The 15758-nt window shown below is 43.5% G+C and overlaps 1 protein-coding gene across 7 annotated transcripts in view; it reads right to left on the reverse strand.

Annotated features, from left to right (window-relative positions):
* Positions 1-15758, reverse strand: part of nav2a (neuron navigator 2a) — a 590475-nt gene that overhangs the window by 309234 nt on the left and 265483 nt on the right. For all 7 annotated transcript variants that reach the window (XM_060839109.1, XM_060839107.1, XM_060839106.1 and 4 more), the window contains one exon: positions 870-1965. In XM_060839109.1, coding sequence (XP_060695092.1) covers positions 870-1965 — 1096 coding nt within the window. The remainder of the gene's footprint in view (positions 1-869; positions 1966-15758) is intronic.

Here is a 15758-nt window from a genome sequence, read left to right on the forward strand (position 1 = left end):
CAACATTTCATTCCCTGCTCCTGCTGGAAGTCTCCATGAGGAAATGACAGCAGAGGGTAGAGAGGATTTGGCTGTGATCGTGATTGCAGTTGAAATGACCTCCCGAGTGGGACCGGGTTTACAGATCGTCACTCAACAAAGTTTCTGGAGGATTGGCTGTGGTATTATCACCCACAAAGGCAGCGGTCCCTTCACAAACGAAGGGCTGGGGAAAATATGGGTGGAATAATTGAACTGGAATAACCTGGAATGCTCTGAGCAGTATTTCCTTTTATGCTTTTGTGGAATGTGGATATCACTGGCTAGCCAGCAGTTTTATTGCCTATCCCTCGTTGTCCTTGAGAAGGTGGAGGTGAGAGCTGTCTTCTGGAACCACCTGCTATAGCTTGACCCACAATGCCATTAGGGAGGGAATTTCGAGATTTTAACCCAGCGACACTGAAGGAATGGCAACACATTTCCAAGTCAGGTTGGTGAGAGTGACTTGTTGGGGAACTTGCAGGGGACAGTGTTCTCATGTCTTTTTAGATGAAAGTGTCGTGGATTTGGAAGATGCTGTCGAAGGAGCCTTGGTAAATATCTGCACTGCATCTTGTAGATAGTACACACTGCTGCTACTGAGGTGGAGGGAGTGGATTTTTGTGGATGTGTTGCCACTCAAGCGTGTATTTAATTATCAGAGAAGCAAATCATGGTAAATGCTATTGTGCTCTGAAGGGTTATCTACTCACCTACAGCAAAGAATTTATTATTGCACATGTCCAATATCACATTTATCAAATTAAGACAAAACATTAGAATAGTTTATGGTGCATAGTGCTGAATAATTCCCACCTGGCAATATGTCAATGTTAAGATATGAAGCATACCTGTACATGAATGGAGCAACAGTGGCAGTGTTGGGGTGGTTGTACTGGTGTTGTGGGTGAGGTAGCTGTACACTGACTGTGTTGCTTCCTGTAGTTTGTGTTGTGCTGACTGTAGTGGCAGCCGGAACATTGTTACTGCTTGTCGGGGGTGTTCCTCCAGCCCCTTTCCCCTCTGAGGAGGCCAAACTACTGGAACTGGAATTCTTACTGTCCAACTGTGATTTCTGCAGTGAGATTCCAGCACTGAGTCTCGCACTGCGGGGTCGCTCAGTCTCTTTCACAGAAGCTTGGGCACTTGTAGATTTCCCTGTCGAGGTTTTTAGCCCTGGTTTTGGTATTCCACTTTGCTGAGGCGCAGGGGGATCCTTTTTGGCACCGTTCGATTTCCCTCCTTTCGGGATAAAGCTGGAAAGTTTGGAGGATTTTTTTGGCATTTCGGGAGCAGTGACCTGCGGCCCCTCTTTCAGCTCCTTTTCCAATTCAGCTTTATCGGGGCCTGATGTCCTTTTGGAAGCTTCTTTCGTTCTGTCTCTCTCTTTCTCCTTCTGCTTCTCTTTCTCCTTGTCGCTGCCTTTCGGGGAGTTTTTCTTATTGCTCAGGGCTCGGCTGATGGTTCTTTGTGCAATGCCTTTTAGTGCAATCTTTGGGCTGTTTGAGGCAGGTGCGGCATTGCTCACACATCTGGCAGAGGGCTCTGATTCGCCGAGGTCCGCACAATTGGAAGGGGCCTCCACCCTCTCACAGCTGCCATCGCGAGACCCTGAGTATTCCAGGGTGGTCCCAGCAGCCTTGGAGCCACCTTTAGTGTTGAACAGCTTCAATTTCTCCAGCATGGATTTCTGGCCATTGGCACCAGACTTGGGAGTGGGTTCTACCGCTGGCTTCGGGGGTTCCTGTGGGGGCGACTTCACAGATAACATGGAAGACGTGGCAGTGTGCTTGGCATTGAGGGATTTGCTGCGCCAGGTCTTGGCTGAGTTTGGCTGGGGAATGGCAGACAAGCTCCCACTGACACCGGCCGTGCTGCTGCTTGCTGAAGATTGGACATTCTCATTCATTCCGGGCTGTGAGACTGCGTTGTCTGCTGGCTCTGCAACTGAAACAGGAAACAACTGTAAGTGCAGCATGTTTGCAAACTCTCCCGTACCTTTAGCTTCCTTCCATAAAAGGCAAGCTCTCATTTAAATCACTTAAATCAGAGGACGGTCAATTTGTCTTGTCCTGGACACTGCACTGTTAAATCTATTGGCATTTTAAGTAAATATGTCATGCTTAATGTATTTTTCCAAAGATATGTTAACAGTAACAGACACTTCAGTGAAAGACAGTTTTTAAATTACAACCCTGTTTGCTCTCTGAAATATAAAAATAATCACATAACAAGCAAAACAGGGTAGATGAATGGAGCCTGATGGCTAGATTGCTTTGTTTGGAGGCTAACAACACAGTATATTTCTTTCTCTAATATTCATTCATGGGATGTGGGCATGACTGGCTGGGTGAGTATTTTATGCCCATTCTTGATTACCCTGTGCAAGGTGGTGGTGAGTTGTCTTCTTGAACCCCTCCAGTGCTTGGGGTATAGGGATATCCACAATGCTGTTACGGAGGGTCTTGACCATGTCAGTTGATCAGACGTCATATAGGATTACTGCAATGTGATAATGCCTTCAGGTGAAGGGAGCTATCTGTAAGTTTTATTTCTGGAGCAAGTGGAACTTGAACCTGCATCTTCAGGCTCAGAGGTAGGGACACTACCATTGCACAACCACAGCTCCTAACTGCATGAATTTTATGCTGTGGGAATAACTTCACACTGGACACAGCATCAGCAAGTCTTTTCTACTAAATGTGGCATAAACACAAATACTATTCCCCCTTAGCACCTTAAGAGGTAACAGAGCAGAACCACAGTACTGCTTAGGCTACTAATCATCCACAGCAACAGAAAATACTGCTCGAGTTAGCAAAGTTTCAAATTGAAGACCCATGAGTTATTAAATCAGTGAACTGCTTAACTACTCAGACCAGGCAGCCCTACGATTTGACCCACTATCTATTCAGAGGTAGCAGCTCACACACTGTGAGTTGGACTATCAAGTTCTTCTCAACACTATTCAGTTTACAAGACAAAAGAGAACCCTGCTCTCCCTCATAACCTCATAATCTTAGGCAAAGCAGCCAAGGGTACCTAGTCTATGTACAACTATGCACAAAGAGAAATAAACTAGCAAGGCTAGCAACAGGGGGTGAAGGAGAGGTCAGAAAATGTCATCAATGTATTTGCACTTATATTACTGCTTTCCACTTCTCAGGTCAATCCAAATGCTTACAGGCAATGGCATGTTTTAAGAAGACATCACTGATATAAAATAGGAAACTCAACAGGCATTATGTACACAGCAAGCTCTCACAATTAGTGATTTGATAGTGTCAAATTAATAGGTTTTAGTGAAGTTGACATCAGTATAAATATTGGCGACAGCAAGGATAATCACCCAGACTTCTTTGAAATAGTTGAAAATGTGTTGCTGGTTAAAGCACAGCAGGTTAGGCAGCATCCAAGGAATAGGAAATTCGACGTTTCGGGCATAAGCCCTTCATCAGGAATGAATTCTTTGAAATAGTGCCATGCAATGATTCAAGCCAACCTGAGAGAACAGACAGTGAGTCAGGTTTAACTTCTCAATCAGAAGTCAGCACCTTCCAATACTGCAGCAGTCTCTTAGTGCAGTGCAGAGAGAGAGGGCAGTCCAGATTTGTATATTTAAGTCTTCTGTCTTAGAGAGAGTGCATTACCAACTGAGGTACAGCTGACACCAAGGTAGACCGAGATTTCCCAATTAAGGTTTTTGTTCTTTAAATAGACCTCACTTTCGTCTTTGTCAGCAGCTTTTAGGCAGAGAGGCACTTGCTACTTTGTCTCAAAGGGTCAGAATTGAAGTTGGTGAGGCTAAAAGAAAACGTCCACCGAGCAACGAACCGATGAACATGCCTCCAGTTTGTAGGCCAGCCATTTTCACAAGGAGTGGGGGGGTGGGATGGGCACTGAGAAACCACCTGCTCACATGAAGGAGACAGTTCTTTTGTTTAATTCACTCACGGGATGTGCTCATCGCCGGCTGTGGCCGGAATTCATTGCCTATCCCTAATTACCCACTCCGCAGTTAAGAATCAGCCACTTTGCTGTGGGTCTGGAGTCACATGTCAGCCTGATCAGGTAAGGACAGCAGATTTCATTCCCTAAAATCATTAGTGAACCAGATGGATTTTTGCTGACAATTGAAAACAGTTTCATGCTCATCATTATACTCTAAATTCCAGATTTTTATCGAATTGAAATTCCACCATCTGCTGCTGATGGTGTTGTGCTCATTCGGAGCACAGATCCAGTCATGGTTTAGGACAGCTGCCAGATATTGACAGCAGTCAGATTTTACAAAGCTGCATGAGTTAGAAGCAGGAGAAAGGGAAGTACAATAATTCTGCCTTCCTGACAACTGATCATTACACGCTGTCACATGAGTGTTATCAAAGGTCATTAAGTCATGACAGTGCTGTATTGGACTTGGAACACCCATTAAATAGTGGATGGAATTTAACGTCCCCTTAAAAAAGGCAAATTCATACAACCATAACAATTAGGAGCAGGAGTAGACCATTCTGCCTTCAAAATGCTCGGTCATTCAATAAGATCATGGCTGATCTGATCACTCTAGACTTTCACTTATCCCTGCTGACCTTTCACCTCCTCGCTTCTCAAAGATTTACTTAACTCTGCCTTAAAAATATTCAAAAACATCACCTTTTTAATGAAGGGAGTCAAAAGGCTCTCGACTTTCTGTGAGAAAAAAAACCTCTTTATCTCTGAGTTCAGTGGGCCAAACCTTATTATTAAACAGTGTTTTTGATGCTCCCATGAGAGGGAACATCATTTACATACTCTCTCAGGAACTGGTATGCTTCAATCAGGTCGTCTTTTATCTTCTAAATGGACAGGGAGAGCAGATTTCACACTTTGGAAGGAATAAAATTTTGCAAATATTTAAACATTGAAATATGTAAGATTTTTACAGGGACTTGGCGGGGTAGATGCAGAAAGGTTGTCTCCCATTGTAGGAGAGTGGAGGACCAGAGGACATAAGCTAAGAGTAAGGGGTCGCACAGTTCAGATAGAGATGAAGAGGATAGTAAATCTGTGGAATTCATTACTACAGAAGAGTGTCAAAGCTGGGTCATTAAGTATATTCAATGCTGAGATATGACAGGTTTGTAATGAGTGAGGGAATCATGGGTTATGGAGAAAAGGTAGGAAGGTGGAGTTGAGGATGATCAGATCAAGCATGATCTCATTAAATGGCGGAGCAAAACATAGAACAGAAAACATTCCAGCGCAGGACAGGCCCTTCAGCCCTCGATGATTGCTGATCTGTGGAACCAATCTGAAGCCTATCTATCCTACACTATTCCATTTTAATCCATATGTTTATCCAATGACCATTTAAATGCCCTTAACATTGGCAAGTCTACTGCTGTTGCAGGCAGACCGTTCCATGCTCACAGGTCTATTATTTCCAGAGTTGTCTGTCCTCCCCTTCTTGAACAAGGGGACAACATTTGCTATCCTCCAGTTTTCTAGCATTATTCCTTTAGATAATGACAACAGAAAGATCAAAGCCAAAGGCTCCACAATCTCCTCCCTGGATTCTCAAAGAATCCTAGGATAAGTCCCAACCGGCTCAGGGGACTTATCTATTTTCACACTTTCCAGATTTGCGAACGCCTCCTCCTTGTGAACCTTAATCCTGTCTAGTCTAGTTGCCTGTATCTCAGCATTCTCCTCGACAACGTTAGTCTTTTTCCAATGTGCATATTGATGAAAAATATTCATTTAACATTTCTATCTCCTCCAAATTCTACGCACAACTTCCCACTACTGTCCTTGATTGGTCCTAATCTTTCCCTAGTCATTCGTTGATTCCTGATATGCCAATAGAAAGCTTTAGGGGTTTCCTTGATCCTATTTGTCAACGATTTCTCATGTCCCCTCCTCGCTCTTCTTAACTCTTTCTTTCGGTCTTTCCTGGCTAACTTGTAACTCTCAAGCACCCTAAGCGAGCCTTCATGTCTCATCCTAACATAAGCTGTCTTCTTCCTCTTAACAAGAAATTCAACTTCTTTAGTAAACCATGGCTCCCTCGCTCAACCACTTCCTCCCTGCCTGACAGGTACATACTTATTTAGGACATGCAGTAGCTGTTCCTTAAATAAGCTGCACATTTCAATTGTGCTCATCTCCTGTAGTTTCCTTCCCCATTCTATGCATCCTAAACCTTACCTGATCACATCATAATTGTCTTTCCCCCAGCAATAACTCTGCGTTTCACACCTATCTCTATCAATCGCTGAAGTAAAAATAACAGAATTGTGGTCACTATCACCAAAGTGCTCACCTACCTCCAAATCTAACACCTGGCCTGGTTCATTCCTCAGTACCAAATCCAATGTGGCCTCACCCCTTATTGGCCTGTCTACATACTGTGTCAGGAAACCCTCCTGCACACATTGGACAAAAACTGACCTAGCTAAAGTACTCGAACTACAGTGTTTCCAGTCAATATTTGGAAAGTTAAAGACTCCATAACAACTACCCTGTTACTCTCGCTCCTATCCAGAATAATCTTTGCTATCCTTTCCTCTACATCTCTGGAACTATTTGGAGGCCTATAGGACGCTCCCATAGGGTGACCTCTCCTTTCCTGTTTCTAACCTCAGCCCATACAAACTCAGTAGTTGAGTTCTCAAACGTCCTTTCTGCCAGTGTAATACTGTCCTTGACTAACAATGCCACACCTCCCCCTCTTTTACCATCTTCTCTGTTCTTACTGAAACATCTAAATCCTGGAACCTGCAATAACCATTCCTGTCCATGATCTTTCTGAAATGGCCACAACATTGAAGCCCCAGGTATCAACTCACTCTGCAAGTCCACCCACCTTCTTTTGGATAGTCCTGGCATGAAGTAGATACACTTCAAACCACCTTCCTGCTTGCCAGTGACTCTTGAGACCTTGAAACCATATTTCTGACCTCACTACTGTCAACCTCCTGGACACTGGAACTACAATTTAGGTTCCCACCCCCATGCTGAATTAGTGTAAACCCTTCCGAATAGCAGTAACAAACTCCCCCCTAGGATATTGGTACCCCTCTGGTTCAGGTGAAGACCATCCTGTTTGTAGAGGTCCCACCCAACCCAGAATGAGCCCCAATTATCTAGGTATCCAAAACCCTCCCTCCTGCACCATCCCTGTAGCCACATATTCAACTCCTCTCTCTCCCTATTCCTCCCCTCGCTAGCACGTGGCACAGGCAACAAACCTGAGATAACAACTCTGATTGTTCTAGCAACTGAGCTTCCACCCTAGCTCCCTGAATTTCTGCCTTAAATCCCCATCTCTCTTCCTACCTATGTCATTGGTGCCTATGTGGACCACGACTTGGGGCTGCATCCCCCTCCTCCTGAAGGATCCCAAAAACACGATCCAAGACATCAAGAACCCTGGCGCCTGGGAGGCAACAATCAAGCGTGAGTCTCTCTCATTCCCACAGAACCTCCTATCTGTCCCCTTAACTATGGAGTCTCCAATGACTAATGCTCTGCTCCTCTTCCCCCTTCCTTCTGAGCAACAGGGATAGACTCTGTAGCAGAGACCTGTGCCCCATTGCTCAACCCTGGTAAGTCACTCCCACCCCCCCCCCTCCCCCACAAACAGTATAATTGTTATAGAGGGGAACAGCTAAAGGGAATCCCTGCACTGCCTGCTGGTTCCCTTTCCATCCCCTGACAGTAACCCAACTGTCTTTTTCTTTTACCTGAGGCGTGACTATCTCCCTGTAACTCCTCTCAAGAGCCCCCTCCACCTCCCAAATGATCCGAAGTTCATCCAGCTCCAGCTCCATAATACTGTTTCCGAGGAGCTGGAGTTGATGCACTTCCCGCACACTAGTGGTGACCCTTACCTCCCACATTCTGCAGGAGGAACATTCAACTGCCCTAACCGCCATTCCCAATGTTCTAAATTCCCAAAGAGACTGTAGAAAAATAAAGAATTTTTAAAAAACTATTTACTTTACCAATCCGGTGCACAGAACCTTTCTTTTTGGTTAGAGGAGGAGGATGGGTGGGAGACATATCTGAGTAGTGTTTCAGGTAACACAATGACCCAAGTATATTACCTCGCATACTCAGCAGTCCCATGTCCGCTCCTGCTCAGCGCTCACTCTGCCTACTCACGAGGTAAGTTTATATAATTTTAAATTTTTTTCCCGGCAGGCCCCTGGTCCTCGCTGTTGCTCCTCCTACTGTTGCTGCTACTGGCAAAATGGAGCTCGATGGACTGAATGGCCTACTTCTCTTCTTAAGTCTTTAATTTATTTAATCTGTTCCCATTACTTTGATGTTTTCAGTTTGGACATCTGTTGGGTTAGCAGTTATAAAATCTGCTTGTTTACTTGGGAGTTTCATGGGATCTTGGCTACAAGTGAACCAGTTAAACATTCCACAAGCGCTTGGCTCATTTTCTTGATTCAACTGCTTTGAAGAATCTGTCTGCTTACTGTGAGGATCTCAGTGGGCTAGTCAATGGCTTCCTATTGTATAGGGCTAACCAGGGATAATGAAAGGGCACGTTAGCGCTGTTCAAAAAGTACATAATGGGTGAGGAACTTGAGTAATTGAAGGCCTGAAGGGTGATGGGAGTGAAGATGTGAGTGAGGGGTGGGCTTCAAAATGGCCAGAAGATTCCCGTATAAAACTGTGCTGTTGTTGGCATCGCAAGTGCAAGTCAGATTTGTTTGGGAATTTGACCATTTCTTTATCAGCCTTCAGATGAGAAGCGCGAACAGGACACGGGACTCATTCAATTTGTTCGGATTCTATGTTGCTGCAGCCAACATGAAAAATCGGACCCACTACAACAACATAGAAAGTATCTGTGAATACTGAAAACCTGCAGCATTGGAAATTATCTCAGCTGAACCCTATGCCAACTATCATTCCCAATCTCCCAAGATAAGGTTACAGCAACTCTCCTCTTTCATAGGATATGAACTTACATTTATTGCTAATCTCTAATTGCTCTTGAGAAGGAGTGGCGAACCGCTGTAGTTAATATGGAGCAGAGCTGACTTGCCTGTTTCCATTCTGGTACAATTGAGTATCTTACTAAGCCACTTCAGAGGGCAGGTCAGAGTCTACCACATTACTGGCTGGGCTGGAGTCACATGTAGGTCAAACCAGGTATAGGTGGCAGGTTTCCTCCCCGAAAGAAGTGATTAATCAGATTGGGTCTTATAACAATCGATAATTACAACATGATTTTCCAGAGTTATTAACACAGTTTATATTCTGTCAGTTGCCATAATGGATTGTGAGTCTAGAGACATTGCCACTATGCCAATGTTCTTCAGTGTCTGATAGGGTCTGTATTCACTCGAGTTTAGGAGGATAATAGGGGGATATGATTGAAGCATGAAAGATTCTAATGGTGCTGAACAAATTAGATGCGGAAAGGATGTTTTCCCTGCTTGGGTAGTCCAGTACAAGGATTCACAGTCCCTGGGTACGCCATTGAGGCTGAGATAAGGAAAATGTTCTTCATTCAGAGGGTGGTCAACCTGTGGAATTCTCTCCGACAGAAAGCTGTGGATGCCAATTCAACAAGAAAGAGACTGATGCATTTTTAGCGATTAATGATTAAAAGTTGTATGGAAAGAAGACAGGAATCTGGCATTGAGCTGGATGATCAGCCATGATCATATTTTATAGTGGAGCAGGCTCAGAGGTCTGAATGTCCTACTAGTTTCAATGCCTGCACAGAAACCTGCTGTTGATGGCCTGTTCAGCCACGTCTGGGCTCCAGTCAAGGCTGGTCCTGTGTTTGCTGATGCCCAGAAATATAATTTTCCAAAAGTGATTGCTGGATAATAATTGAAACCAGGATGCCTGGCTGCTTCTTATCTACTGCCCAGCCAAAGCTCACAGAGGTGTATTGTTATGCAGTGCCTCTAGGATGAGTTAACTCACTGACATCTGACAATTTCAAGTCTGTACAACTCGGTCCCACCCGATATGACACATGTTGCCGAAGGAGCCAGTTGGAAAAACATCCAGAATCTATTCTAATATTAAATGCAACAGACAGAGATGTAGCACGGACAGGCTGTTACTGCTGCTGGCAAGATCTTAAGACTGGAGTTTAATATGAAACCTGGGCTTCAGGTCAGACGTCACTTCTGTGAAGCAGTCAGTATGAAATTGAAATAGAGATGAGAAGCATACACCATGCTTTTCCACATTCACTTTCTATTTCTCTCTCCAGAGTTAATTAGCTGTAGTTTTGCCTCCAAAATAATCATGTTAAAATTAACTATGTCTACCCTGGGCAAATACTGTGACAAAATAACGATGCCTCTGCACTTGTGGTGTGAATCCTCGCAGAGTGTTAACTTGGCCTGGAATTCACATGTGTGCAAGCAACAGGAATATCAACATTGAAGGAGATAACACCCTGTAACTCACCCAGGAAACTAGCAAAGCCAAACAGCTGTGTAACAGCCCCAGCCTCCCCCAACTCCTACCACACCTTCCATATGTGATAGGTGCCATATGCTTCTGTGTAAATGTCGAAGTATACAACATCATCAAAAATAATCCTTTTATTTCCTGTAAATGCAATTTCTTGAGCAGTGTAACACATCAGCGGTTTGAAATGTATTTCCTCTGAGCTGAATTGCATAATTACAGTCAAAAATGATTCAAAAGAATGTGCATTTGCATTCATCTAAATTATATGCACAGTACATTTTGTTGAACAGCAGCATTGTAATAAAAACTCACTTACCTGAGGGACAGCATCTTTAAATGAATTTCCTTCCAAGAGCTTTCAGAAGCATGCTCCAATGTATGCCGAGGTGAAGTATTTTATTATGCGTATGCTTAAGCTTCTTACCATGTACTTTGTGGAGCTGTTAGTATAAGTAAGATGCTGCTGATCGCAGACAAAGTTTCTCAGTTCCCTTACAAATTGGCTCTCAGATTCAGGATGGAGTGTGACGGTTAGACTAACGGCTGCTGCAACAGCCAGTGAAAATCAAAAAGAAACACCAGTTCACAGCGCACGCCTCCAGCACTGTCAAACGCCTATTTGGAAAAAGATTTGCTTCATTGCCAAGAATGTGTGTGGACATTTATTATAATTCCCAGTTGTTTGATCGAAGCCAGACTTCTCTGATGTTTCAACTCACACAAATCCCCTTCTTGACTGCGTGCATATAATTTACTGAATAACAATTACAGACTGGATATCAGCCCAAACTACATGCCTGTTTAATGACATCATTAGCTGATGGAGGAAACGCACTGAAGACAGCATCAAGTTCAGTCAGCGGTGTGGATGTAATACCTCACAGGAGTTAGTGTCTGCTGGAGAAATTACACCAGTTGCACCCATTACACCATTATCAGTGTATCGACACCAAAATGTTAGGCTGCCATAAATTGCAGAATGAGGAGGTGCCAGTGTTGAACTGGGGTGGACAAATTTAAAAATCACACAACACCAGGTTTAACTACAGTTAGACTATAACCTGCTGTTGTGTGACTTTTAACAATAATCTCAGAAGACCATATCTTCTGAAAAAATTAACAGTTCCAGCGGCAACACAAATGTAATACCATACTGAAACTCCAAGCATCATGCTGTAGTGATCCAAGAGGCATTTCCACTGAGGAATTACAATCGGTCTGTCTGGAACCAGATGAATACGCCGAAGAAGCTCACATGCTGCGTTCAAATGAAGCAAGGTGGCAACTTTATCTAACACTGGGCTCCAATTTCACATTGCGTTATCAGGCAATGTCCAGCCTCTGAGTGATACCTATGCCATCAATCCTAGTGTTTAAAATGAGTGAAGTGTACACTTAGCTGTCAAGATATGATTTCACCAGGTTATCGTCCAACAGGTTTTATTTGAAATCACATGCCCCTTCATCAGATGAAGCCCCAGTTTCTGAGAACAGATGATTGAAGATTGCATTTATCTTTGGTAAACTGATAAAATCTGATCGAATAAGGATTGCAATCAAAATTTGTGCTAAAATATAAAATGGTCTGTAAATACAAACTGCTTTGTGTTGGAGATTTCCACAGGCTCACCACTCTCTGGGTGAATGCACTTCTCGTTATCTCATCTAAATGGTCTACACCATCTCCTTAGACTGTAGCCCCTAGTTCTGAACTCCCCAGTCACTGAGAACATTCTTCTGATGTTTACCCTGTCTAGTCCTGTTGGGACTTTATTGGTTTCTATGGCATACCCCCTCATTTTTCTAAACAGCAGTGACTATTCTGGATGTGGGTTTGCTCACTGAGCTGGAAGGTTCATTTTCAGACGTTTCGTCACCATACTAGGTAACATCTTCATTGAGCCTCTGGATGAAGCCCTGGTGGGTATGGTCTGGTTTCTATTTATGTGTTTGGTTTCCTTGGGTTGGTGATGTCATTTGCTGTTCTTTTTGACATTCTTTGACATTCCTGATGAAGGACTTATGCCCGAAACATTGATTCTCCTGCCTGACCTGCTGTGCTTTTCCAGCGCCACACTGTAAATTAGATTAGATTCCCTACAGTGTGGAAACAGGCCCTTCGGCCCAACAAGTCCACACTGACCCACCAAAGAGCAACCCACCCAGACCTATTCCCCTAAATTTATCCTGGCTAATGTACCTAACACAATGGGCAATTTAGTATGGCCAATTCACCTAACATGCACATCTTTGGACTGTGGGAGGAAACCGGAGCACCCAGAGGAAACCCACGCAGACACGGGGAAAATGTGCAAACTCCACACAGACGGTTGCCCGGGGTGGGAATTGAACCCGGGTCCCTGACGCTGGGAGGCAACAGTTCTTAAGGGACTTGACAGGATAAATGCTCTTCCTTTATGGGAGAGTTGAGGACAAGAGGGCAGAATCTCAGAATAAATGGGCATCAATTTAAGACTGAAATGTGGAGTAATTTTGTATCACAGAGGGTTGTGAGTCTTTGGAACTCCTTGCCCCAGAGAGCTGTTGGGGGACACAGTCCTTGCATATATTTAAGGCTGAGAGTTAGACTCTTGACCAGTCAGGGAATCAAGGTTTACAGGGAAAAGGCAGGAAAGTGATGCGAGTAATATCAGATCAGCCATGATCCTGTTGAATGGCAAAGCAGGCACAAAGGGCCGAACAGCCTACTCCTGTACCTGTTTCTTATGGTCATGAAGACAAAACATGGCTGCAAACTCTCTGGCTATGATTGGTTAGTTAAGAGCAAAAGCAGATGAGTCCGGTCCAATTACACAGGATGCCGAAGAAGTGGCCAAATATATCAAAAGTTACAAACAGATCAAGAAGGTGGAGAAGGGATAGCTCAGCATGATCACAGATACCAGATGATCCCCACTCTTGATGATCAGATAAAGGAATAATGTGGAGGTTCCAGTGTTGGACTGGGGTGGACAAAGTGACATGATACCAGATTATAGTCCGACCAGTTTATTTGAAGTCACTAGCTGTCCGAGCGCTGCTCCTTCATCAGGTGGCAACAAAGGAAAACTGATCCACCATTCACATAGGCAGAAATGTCTGCTTCCATACTTTCGGAATTGTATAATTCGATGAAAATTCCCCGATGGTGTCTGTATACAGCCGTTTTGTATCATAGGCTGTATTCTACAAATTATGCCAAACAAGGAAACTGCATTTACAATAGTTTGGACACAAACAGATGCTTAAAAGTCTCAGTTATCAGCATTAGCATCAGATTTCATCTAATGATCCTAATTATCTATATGAATTCAGAGGGTGAATAAATAAATTACTGGCCCTAATGGGTGAGCTCAGCAATCAGTGAATCATCCCTTTTCCCTCCAGTGGAGACATTTAGGCTTGCTACTCTGGAAGATCAATTAAAACCAACCATAAAGCTTGCAATGTCCCATTTCAAAAGGAAATCAAACATCTTCCATTGAATGACAAAAGGTGCCAAGAGGAAGATACAGAGAAATTGTTTGCATCTTTTTGACCGATTTCCTCCTTTTCACAGCTAACATTCACACCAATTTTACATCTCTATCACGTCTTTACCACTATTACCACTATCTTCATCTTGTGGCCTGGGCATGCTCATCCCCTATCCTATTTGCTCCTTCTTCCCCTCTGTTACCACTATAAAAAAGTGTATGAGTTGAAAAGTCTGGCATTGGAAAAGCACAACAGGTCAGGCAGCATCTGAGGAGCAGGAGAGTTGACATTTCGGGCATAAGCGCTTCATCAGGAAGGGCTCGACTCTGATCTCCAGCATCTGCAGTCTTAAGTTTCCCTAAAAGGTGCACGAGTTTAGGGTATAGATGAGCCATGATTGAATAGAATTGTGGCTGAATGGCCCAATTTCTATGTTCTTACCAAAAACAGAAGTTGCTGGAAAAACTCAGCAGATTTGCCAGCATCTGTGAAGAGAAATCAGAGTTAACTTCCAGTTCTGAGGAAAGTCACTGGACCCGAAATGTTACTCTAATTTCTCTTCACAGATGCTGCTAAACCTGCAGGGTTTTCTCTGCTACTTCTGTTTTTGTTTCTGATTTACAGTAATCACAATTCTTTCAGTTTTTATTTCCTATGTTTTTATATTTGGAAGATCCTACTCCACTTATTTTATTGGGTTACTGGGATAGGGTAGGAGTGGGTCTCAGAGGGATACTCTTCAGAGGGTACTGGAAGCATTGCAAATTTATGATTGTATGAATGTGACTAGAAAACAGCACTCAAATTAATCACAAATAAGGTCAACTACCTCTAGTGGACAACTATAAGATTCGAAGAATAAAGGGGATTAGGGCCAATCAAGGACAGTAGTGGGAAGTTGTGTGTGGAGTCCAAGGAGATAAGAAAAGCACTAAATGAATATTTTTCGTTGGTATTCACACTGAAAAAATACAATGTTGTCGAGGAGAATACTCAGATATAGGCTATTAGACTAGATGGGATTGAGGTTCACAAGGAGGAGGTGTTAGCAATTCTGGAAAATGTGAAAATAGATAAGTCCCCTGGGCCAGATGGGATTTATCCTTGGGTTCTCTCGGAAGCCAGGTAGGAAAATTGCTGAGTCTTTGGCTTTGATCTTTATGTTGTCATTGTCTATGGGAATAGTCCAGAAGACTGGAGGATAGAAAATGTTGTTCCACTGTTCAAGAAGGGGAGTAGAGACAACCCTTGTAATTGTAGATCTGTGAGCCTTACTTCAGTTGTGGGTAAATTGTTGAAAAAAGTTGTAAGAGATAGGATTTAAAATCATCTAGAGAGGAATAAGTTGATTAGGGATAGTCAACACAGTTTTGTGAAGGGTAGGTCGTGCCTCACAAATCTAATTGAGCTCTTTCAGATGGTGTCCAAACAGGTGGATGAGGGTAAAGCAGTTGATGTGGTATATATGGATTTCAGTAAGGCATTTGATAAGGTTCCCCATGGTAGGCTATTGCACAAAATATAAAGGCATGGTTTGGATCAAATAAGACAGAGGGTGGTGGTTAATGGGAAATGTTCATCTTGGAGTTCAGTTTCTAGTGGTGAACCGCAAGGATCTGTTTTGGGGTCACTGCTGTTTGTCATTTTTATAAATGACCTAGATAAGGGCGTAGAAGGATGAGTTAGTAAATTTCGGATGACGCTAAGGTCGGTTGAGTTGTGGATGGTACAGAAATATTTTTTCAGTTACAGAGGGACATAGGGCGGCACAGTGGTTAGCACTGCTGTCTCACAGCGCCAGAGACCCGGGTTCAATTCCCGAC

The sequence above is a fragment of the Hemiscyllium ocellatum genome, chromosome 18, assembly GCF_020745735.1.
Source record: "Hemiscyllium ocellatum isolate sHemOce1 chromosome 18, sHemOce1.pat.X.cur, whole genome shotgun sequence".
Lineage (NCBI taxonomy): Eukaryota > Metazoa > Chordata > Chondrichthyes > Orectolobiformes > Hemiscylliidae > Hemiscyllium > Hemiscyllium ocellatum.